Source organism: Vombatus ursinus, unplaced genomic scaffold, assembly GCF_900497805.2.
Source record: "Vombatus ursinus unplaced genomic scaffold, bare-nosed wombat genome assembly UNPS02014810.1, whole genome shotgun sequence".
Lineage (NCBI taxonomy): Eukaryota > Metazoa > Chordata > Mammalia > Diprotodontia > Vombatidae > Vombatus > Vombatus ursinus.
In genome coordinates, this window is record NW_020954588.1 from 39,594,107 (window position 1) to 39,603,812 (window position 9,706).

General features: G+C 50.3%; 1 protein-coding gene across 2 annotated transcripts in view; it reads right to left on the reverse strand.

Annotated features, from left to right (window-relative positions):
• The window catches only part of PPM1L (protein phosphatase, Mg2+/Mn2+ dependent 1L), a 308,025-nt gene that overhangs the window by 297,777 nt on the left and 542 nt on the right, over window positions 1-9,706 (reverse strand). The window contains exon 2 of one of the 2 annotated variants that reach the window (XM_027875764.1): window positions 9,052-9,508. In XM_027875764.1, coding sequence (XP_027731565.1) covers window positions 9,052-9,450 — 399 coding nt within the window. In that variant the 5' untranslated portion in view covers window positions 9,451-9,508. Of the gene's footprint in view, window positions 1-9,051; window positions 9,577-9,706 lie in introns of those variants that run through there. The other variant, XM_027875765.1, reaches the window with a different exon arrangement.

The following is a 9,706-nucleotide window of genomic DNA, read 5'->3' on the forward strand; positions in this document are numbered from 1 at the left end:
GAGTAGAGAGACAGACAGAAAGGGCCAGGCTGTAAAGGGCCTGGAGCTGGATCTAGAGATGTGCAGAAAGATCAGTGAAAGCCCTGGGGGCTAATGAGGTCACCAGTCCAGGGCAGAGCCTTGGAAGAACACTCTTCAGACGTGTGATCTGCTTTCACATAAAACCTTCCCTCCAAAACTATGCTGGCTTATTTGGTCTTTGAGGTGTCCCACAAGGTGTCCCAAAGACCCAGCTGGGCTGCAGGAGGGAGGCGAGGATGACCACAGTAGGGATGGGATCCTCCCCTTCCCCCAGCCCAGCTCAGGTGGCCCCAAAGCTTTTCTAATGCCCCTCGTTGGCTAGTTCTCCCTCCCCCACTTGCTGGAGTCCATCCATCTGGATGCAGGTTGGTGCCTCCTTCCTCCCTCCCAGGAGAACATAAGCCCCTCGAGGGCAGCACTCTTTTCATTTTTGCCTCTGTCTTCCTGGCACCTGGCAATGGTGATTTCCACCTTTTTACCAGACCTGAGCTTTCATGGGGCTCAGGAGGTCCCAGTGAGGACATATTCTCCCAATGGAGGCAGGCCTCTGGGCCTAAGAGAGGTGCCCTAGCACGGGCTTGTTTCAGGGTCACACAGAAGCAGGGCTTGGACCTGGGTCTCCCTGGCAACAGGGCCAGCTCGCCATGACATCATGCTGCCTCTGTCCTTTGCACACAGTAAGTATTACGTAAATGCTGGTTAAACAGAAAAGAAACATCTAATTACCAATGACCAAAGGTTGTGCCTCTCTATTGAAGCCAGGAACTGGATAAAAGGGCCCTAGGAGCCTTACTGAACAGATGAACTGTTGGCCTTTGATTGATTGAAAATTACCCAAAAGAACAATGCTAAAATGTTATTCTAGATAACTACAAAAAAAAAAAAACCATAGTACAATCACACCCAATCTCTGCCACTTAGGATCCATGTGACCTAGAGCAAGCTACTGGACCACCACTCTGGGCCTCAGTTTCCTCATCTGTAAAAGGAGAGAGGCACACCAGATAACCTCCTAGGTCTATCAAGGGAACCAAAAAATCACTTTTGCAAAAGGCCCAATCCCCATGGCTCATTCACTATATATAAAATACCAACAAAAATACCTCATTAACACTTTATAATGTTCAAAATCTTCCCAGAGATTTGCTGGTGGTGGATCTGTATGAAATAACAGAGAACGATTACAGAAGCAGCTAGTGGCATGGTGGCCCAGTAGAGAGTGCGCTGGGCCTGGAATCAGGAAAACCTGAGTTCAAATCCAGCTGCATGACCCTGGGCAAGTCACTTCACCTCTCTTTGCCTCAGTCTCCTCAACTGTGAAATAATAATAGCACATTAATAATGGGATCAAATAAGCTTAAAAGCACTCAGCACAGTGCCTGATACACAGTGGGTGCTTAATAAATGCTTATTTCCCCAACACTGTTCTAAAAAAATGGCCAAAGGCAGCATGGTGCAGGACAGAGCTGGCTCCAAATCCCAGAGGCCCTGGGTTGAAGGGATGCCTCTGACACATCCTGTATGCCGGGGTGACCCTCGGGGTCTATGGGTCCAGGAAGTCACAGGTCCTACCTAAGAAACAGGAGTAAAGCAAGCACCAGGACAGCTAATTGATTTGTTAATTGAATCTTTACTTTAATTGGAATCAACTTTCAAGAAAAGGAAGAATTACCTCCCCTACCACCATCTTCCTGCTAGAAAGTCAGACCTCTGAGGCTTCATGGCTCTTTTCTCTACCCAGGCACACCCCACTTTCCTAAAGAGTGGCCGGGGCTCTGGGGCTCACCCAGGCCATACAGTCAGGATGTCTATGAACGAAGACTTGAACCCAGGACTTTCTGACTCCAAGGCCATCTCTCTACTCACAACAGCAAGCTCTCCATCTTGTGAAAACTCAGTTGGAACAAAAGCCTAAAACAGGGGTTCTCTTTCCATGCCTCAATCTTGGGGTGATGGTAGGACAAAGTTCCCTCGTTTTCTGCCAGCCACTTGCCTGCAGGACCGTCAACCTTTCTCCAACAGAACAGCACCTATGACAAGGACCTCCCTGAAAACACTTGTGATTGTCTCGAGCAGTCAGAGGTTGTATAAATGAAGCTAATTCACAAGCTCCCTGGGGGAGCCAAGGTGAACAGTCAGGAAGATCTGAGCTCCTGTGAGACCTCAGACATTCACCATCTGTGTGACCCTGGGCAACACATAGAACCTGTTTCCCCATCTGAAAAATGGGGCTGATGATAGCATGCACATACCTAATCGCAGTGCTGTGAGGATCACTATGCAAACTGTAAAGTACTAGAGAAATGTTATTGATAAAAATAAGAGCTGCTAATAGCAGCTATTAGCTCAGTTTCCTTGCCTGTAAATAAGGCTAACAATTCTGCTGTTGCAGGAAACAATGTCCATGAAGCTCACTGCAAACCATAAACCCCTCCTTGCGGGTTTAATTATCACACTGTGTTATTATTATTCCATAAGAGCTACAATGATTCTCTACTCCTGGGCTGTGAGGAGGCTTCAATGACAACAAAAACAAGCAAGGATTTTACAACCACCCCCAGCTTTGAGCCAGGAGTCATGAGTCTTCGGCTGAACACAAGCAAGGGGGGCCTCGCTGCTGCATGAGCTGGAACTTCTTTGGCTGGGGTTGGGGTTGGGGTGGGGGCCACGGCATTGCACTTTTGACATACGGGGGTCTGGTTTTCTGCACCGCTTGGTTTGCAAGGCTGTACAAGCTCATGCCCAGGCACAGTTGGATAACATGCTTTGGACCTTCCCTGAGCTTCCTGAACAAAAGGTGGGAAAAGCTGCAGAAAAGGAGAAAGTGTTTCCTAGGTTTGTTCCCATTTCTCTTTGAAAATGGATAGTCAGCCAACACTCAGTCACAGAGCTGGAAATCTTCCGGGTCTCCCTACTACCCCTCAGCTAACATTCAGACTTGTCAGCCTGGCATTCAAAGCCCACCACCATCGGCACCTAATCAAATGCCTCCTGGCAGTACCCTGAACCTGGTGCCCTGGTCTCCAGCATTGGCTGTCCTGGCTGGCCTGCTAGAAGGCCCGTCCTCCTCCCCACCACCCAGTTCAAAGGCTGAGCCGCTTGAGTCCCATTCCCCAGGCCTCCCCACGCTCTTCTGGCTTGTCTACTCTTCCTTTATTCATCTATAAGTGGACCAGAGACCAAGTCACGGAGGGCCAACCCATCACCTCTGGAACCCCAGGGCCCTCATACAGCCCATGATTACAGGCAGGCCCTACTCCTGACCACCAGCTCACCACCTATCCTGCCAACTGTACACGCCCTCCCTACCCTCTGACACTGCTCTTCTGCTCCACCTAAAGTGGCCCTCAGGAGACCAAAGCTCCCTGAGGGCAGGGCCTTTCTCTATTTTTGTATCTACATACATCACCCTCAGCACTGTTTGGGATACCACTGAGTGCTCAATAAATACTTTTTCTTTCACATTGGTTCCTCAACAGAACATCAGCTCCCAGACAGGAAAGGCGTGTTCACTTCTTTCCCTTTCTGTACCCCCAGCACATAACACAGGCCTAGCACAGCACAGGCAGCAAGTAAACCTTTTGTCACTGGGGCTGTTGCATTAAATTTGGGGGTATCTAAGAGATTAAACACAGTAAATGAGTCTTGCTAAGGGAGAACTTCTGGCCATCCAATATACAAACCAAGCGCGTGTGCAACTCAAGGCGTTTAAACAAGCACATAAAATGAAAACCTGCTGAACAAAAATGGCAGTCCCTTAAGCGCTTAAGTGAGTCCTGCGGCCCCTGGGGCAGGCATCATTCCATACTCCTATACTCCCATAAATTGCCAGTGAGACCCTCAGCACTCCATTAAGAACACAATCAATTCTCTTGCTGACTGGGCCTGGTTGTTTCCTCTGAGAGTGGGAAAAAGATCTTGTTATCCTGAACCTCTGGTTGACCCAACAGGCATTCACACCAAGTGTGGGCAGAGGAAATGTCTCAATGTGGACAGATAACTGAAAGGGACAAATTATCTGTCCACTTATCACAGACATGGTCAAACTGGACCACAGAAAGCTCTCCTTCCTGGCAAACTGTTTAATCTGTGGTACCAGTTTGGCCAAGATGGCAGGTAAGATCATCGCATCAACAGTCCAACAAAGAGTGCTTGCCACATGGGGCCAATCCACCCCAGGCCTGTCAAAGGAGGTTCCTGGCCCTCTCGCACAGCACAGAGGACTCCATCAAGGCCAGTGTCCAAAGGCAATCAGAGCATTTTCTGGCTTCCAACCACACCTGGTCCTGCTCCCCCTCCTTCTCCCAGACAGAATCTTGGACTCTACCCCGGGGTCCAGCCTGGCTGGGATTGGTGAGCTTCTTCTCCGACCTCGCCCAATGCAGGTCCCTCTCCCTTCCTTGCCATTCGGACGCCATGCCAAGCTTCCCTCTTCTAGCTCCTTTTTAGGGGAGAATGTGAGAGTTCCTCAGGGGCAGGGACTGTCTTGCTTTGCTTATCCCCAACACTCAGCCCAGTGTAAGCACTTAATAAAGGTTTTATCCACCTGTGGGTCTACTCACCATCACCTCAACCCTAGAGTACTGCACCAACCTTTTGGGAGGGCTCCCTGCCTCGTCTCTCCCCACTCCAATCCACCCTCCCACTCAGCTACCAGATGTGACTACCGAGGGCACAGGTCTGACCACATCACTGTGCTGGTCAGCACTGGAAGCACAGTGCCCGACACCTAATAAATGCTTGTTGATTGACCTGACTTGGCTCAATGCTCCAGGGGCCCCGGCCTTCTTGATGCACCCACACATGATGCTCTAGCCATAGCGGTCTCCCTGCCTGGAAAGCTCTCCCTCCCTCCCTCTGACTCCCAGCTTCCCTGGTTTCCTGCAAGGCTCTGCACCAACCCCCCTGCCTTCTGAGATCAGCTTCTAATGACACTGTAGATATCTTCCTGTCTCCTTGCTTAGGCTGGGAGCTCCATAACAGCAGGGACTGTTGGGGCCTTTCTTTGCATCCCCAGCACTTGGTACAGTCCCCAGCACACAGTAAGGGCTTAATAAATACTTGTTGACTCGACACCAATACTTGATACTAGAAACAGATTAGCTTTTAAAGATCATCTTTTCATGATTTTTTTTTAAACTGAGTTAAGAACTAAAGCTCACAGACTTGGAGGAGAAAGGACCACCAGAGGTCACCTACCGTAGCCCTTCATTTCAAGAGACGCTGCCCACCTGGAGGGCAGGGACCCGTTTTCTAGTTTGTGCTCATAACCCCAGCCCAAAGCACCCAGCATAAGAAATCTAGTTGAACTGAATTGACAATTAAGGCCTGAAGAGGCCGGCCCCAAGTCAGACAGTGGGCACTGTGTAGAGGCCAGGAATCCAGGGCCTCTGCCTCCAAATCTAGGTCACTTTCCGCTGAAGGAGTGGTCCTCCGACAGACAAATTTTAACTGAACCACCATCACAAGCACGTAACTCTGTGCTGGTTGCTTTTTGTCTTGGTTTTCTCTCAGAATTACTAGAGCATCTGCACAGGTGATATCTGTAAGAGTATTATGTGAAGCCATGAGTTCCCTCCAAAGACTGAGACTGGGCACATTAAACATCATTCAAAACTAAATGCTCTTGATGTGTTTTCACAGAAACCAGCAACCATAAGAAACAAGATCCAGGCAGATAAGCCCCATAAGGGATCCATAACAACTGATTCCAGATACGTTCTGCCCATGTGAGCCAGCAAGAGCGACACCAAGGCCCAGGAAGGAACGTTTCTCCAAGCAAGAATGGCAGACTGGTAAAGAAGAAAGAAGCCTCATATCCGTGGCAATATTTAATATGTCCAGCATATTTTAAAACAGTAGAAATGACAGTGCTTCCCATCTATTTGATGCAATATTGGAATGTTTACTGGTTTTAACCCTGAAGAATGCAGCAAAATAACCCACAGACCCATTCTACAGAGGTACCTGACCATGGGAACCAAAAAAACGAAACTGAAGGCTGCAGATGGGAATGCAACCCAAAGAGCGAGTGTTCTGGAGCCAGGAGCCCCAGGCTCTGGTCCTGGGGACCAGCTCGAAGCCCCTGATCCCATGAAGGGGCTTGTCCAAGACCACACAGGTGGGAAGAAGCCGAGCTGGGACTGGAACTGGGCCTCGTTCCGTACTTGTCTGCTGTTCATAAGCCGCAAGCAAAGAAGAGACACCCTCAGACCCTTGCCAGGCCAGTGACCTCATTTCTAGGGCATGCCATCCTTCCTCTGCCTCCAAACAATGCAATGTGCTAGTGGGATGAAGGCAGAAAAGACGGACTGGCCAAGCAGTCAGTCCTCCGTAGGAGGCTGACAGACTGCACTGTTTTCACCAGGCTCAGTTTGAACAAAAAGAAAGCTATGCTAACGATATTAAGTGTTCTGAAAGCACCAGGTTCTTTTTTTTTTTTTAAATGGAAGGCATATAAACCAGGTGCTTCATGGTCTGCTGACAACAATCTTGTTTTCTCCAGTGAGAAAAAATTAAAATGCAAAACCAGGTATTTGCAAAATGCTTTTGTTAGAACAGAAGCATTTATCATAAACCTATCTGGTGTTTTCATGGAGACACATGAACCACTGGATAGAAACAGAAAAGGTTTCAACCTAAAATCATGAGCATACCCAACTGCTTTTCCTTTGAGGTATTCACTGTGCCAAATTTTAGAGACTAAAAAACATACTCCCATGTGGCCCCACACATACAAACAAGCCTGACCCAAATGGCCACATTCCAAAACTTCAAGTCTTAAAAGGATCACCTAAAAAAATAAGATGCACCCTCACAAATACGTTTACCAGTATAAACACAGTGTAAGGCAGCAAGGTAGAGTGGAGGGATAGGGATTACTGGCCTCTTAAGATCTGGGTTCAAGTCCTACCTTTGATACATATTGACTATGACCCTGGGCAAGTCACTTAACCTCTTGGTACCCAAATGCAGCTCCAACTAAACACTGCAGGGCAGTAGCCTAACTGCACCAATGAAATCTCCAGTCCAAACAGAGAGAGGAGGGGGAAGGGAAAGAGAGAGAGAGGAGGGGGAGGTAAATAGAGAGACAGACAGAAAGAGAACCATTTGATTTTATAGAAGGGGGAGATATTGGGTAAACAAAGCAAGATTTTTCATTTTAAAATCAAGCCTAGGCTTCCCAAGACTGGCTGTGATCTCTAGAAAGTCAGGGGATGACAATGACTATAATTTACCCTGCAAAACCTGTTTGTAAGCATAAGATCATGACATTATTTTAGGCAGATGGAAAGTGACTAGCCAAGCTGAGTAGCAAATCACCCATGACAATTGTATTCTTATCAATCAGGCATGTTAGGATGACCTCACCCATGAGTTAAACACACCTGCCACAACTTAATCTGTAGCCTCCCTCCCTTTTCTTCTCGGTCTCAGAAAGAGATGCTTCATTCCCAAAATGGGACATAATCACAAACAATGAGATGTGACCATTCCAAAGACTGTATGTGAAATGCAAGGGGTAAGATTAGAGGAGACAATGTCACTGGGAAGGAAGTGTGTCTACTCTCTTTCCTAGGAGACCAAAACTGGTCCTCCAAGTCAGACATAACAAACAGTAAAAACCTGGAAAGAAAAAGAGAAACTGAGGAAGGGGTTGGGGGGAGAGGGACACCCAAGGAGTAGAGAGAAAGAAGAAGGAGGAAAATTCATCAGTCAACAAGCATCACACATCACAAATACAAAGTTTGAGCCTGGCATAGTCACATCAAAGCAAAAGGTCGAACCAAAGCTACACACAAACTACTAAGCACCTTGGGCCGCCCTCATTGTCTAGGATGTCTAGAAAAAACCAGGCAGGCGGACACAAATGGGAGGGGAGGAGAGAGAGGGCTTCAAAGGGAGCAGAGGGGCTGCAGGCAGGCAGCTGAGGGGAGGGAGCGGCAGGAGGAGGCAGGGGACAAGGACAGAAAGAAAAGAGGACAGGGCAGAAGGAGAAGGGAGTTGAGGAGGTAGGAGAGGTCCAAGGCAGAAGCTGGAGGAGAGGGAAAGAAACAAAAGAGTTGATGGGATGTGAGTGGTGTGAAGGATGACTGAAATTCGCCTCCCAAGGCCTTCAAGTTGAAGGAGCTGGTGAGCTGGGCGCTAGGAAATGGGGGGCCGGGAGGGGGATCTTCGGGTTTTTCCCTAAGCCCCCAAGCCTGGCAGTCTGGCATCCCTGGGTGCGGGGGCCCTGAAGGTCAGACACCCCCAAGGCACGGGCTGCCCTCCACCTTGCTCTGCCAGCATTCCTCCCCAAACGCGCAGAAGCTACTCAGGGTCTCTCCCAGAGCTCTCGCCCCGGATCCTGCAGCAGGGAAGCTCTGCCCGATGCCTCGCCCCTATCGAGGAACCTTCCCGGGCATCCTCAGGAGCCCCCAGCCTGCCTTGCCACCTCTTAAAAGTTGCGAGTTTGGGAAGAAACTCGGGGCTCGCTCTGCTCCCTGAGGGGGTCCTTCCAAGGGCAGGGGATGGGGAAAGAACGTATGTTGGCCCGTCCGGTCCTCAGCCCATCCACTGGCCTCGGAACCGCCTCCGGCCGAGCAAGCCGTCCTCGTATCCCTCGACACAGAAAGCCCGGGTGCGCCCAGATCGGGGACTAGGGAACAGGGGACAGGGGACGGGAGCCCGCGGTCGTTTACACTGAACGTTTCGATCATCCTTGCAAACACAGGCACAGCCAGCCCGCTTTAGCTGGGGGGTCTCATCCTCCAGCACCGGCTAAACTAAGTCGAATAAAAATCCCCAGGTTGACGAGTAGCTCCTGGGCTCGGGTCCTCACCCCAAAAGCTCGGGTTCAAACTCTATTCCCCCCCGAGGGTAAAGCGTCCTGGGACGTCGCCCCAGCTGCTTTCGGCCACTCAAGTTCCTGCTGATATTTTCCGGGTTCTGGCCATCACCGTGCGCCTTCCCCAGTCCCCAGCGCCCCATGTCTCACCCACTCACTCACTCACACACACACTCTTGCCCAAACTCCCCAGGAAAGCTTACCTCGCCGCCGTGCCCGTCGAAGATGCCGAAGATGGACGGGTGGGTCTTGTTGACCAGGTCGGTCAGAACCTCGAAGCGATCCTCCATGTGGTCCCTCCGGCCCTGGATGGAGTAGACCGCCACGTTGTGGCTCTTGAATTCCCACGTCTTGGAGAACTCGGCCTCGAGCACGTCTAGCCCCCCGAGCCGGTCATTCTGCATGATCTCGGCCACCTTGCCCTTCACCATCTTCACGGCGTCCCGGCTGGACTTGACGATGGTCTTCACCTCGTCCGTGTGGAAGAAGTAACTCCACAGGGCCAGGCTGATGCAGAGCAGGAAGAGGGTCTCCGGTCTCAGCAAAAAGTAACGCATGATGCGACCCAGCAGAGACAGCAAAGTCATCGTATCCTCTATCATTTATTATGGCTAAAGCCCCAACCTCGACCGAGGCGCACCCCCGAAGGCTCCTCCGGTCCTAGAGCATTGCAGGGGAGGGGGACAAGGGGAGGAGGGGTGGAGTGGAGGACGAGTGGAGAGATGGAGGAGGAGGAGAGGAAGAGGGGAGGAGTGGAGGGAGAGGAGGGGGAGGAGAGATGGAGAGAGAGGAAGAGAAGGAGGGAGGGAGAAAGAGAAGGAGGGATGGAGAGAGAAGAGGAGAGGAAGAGGGGAGGAG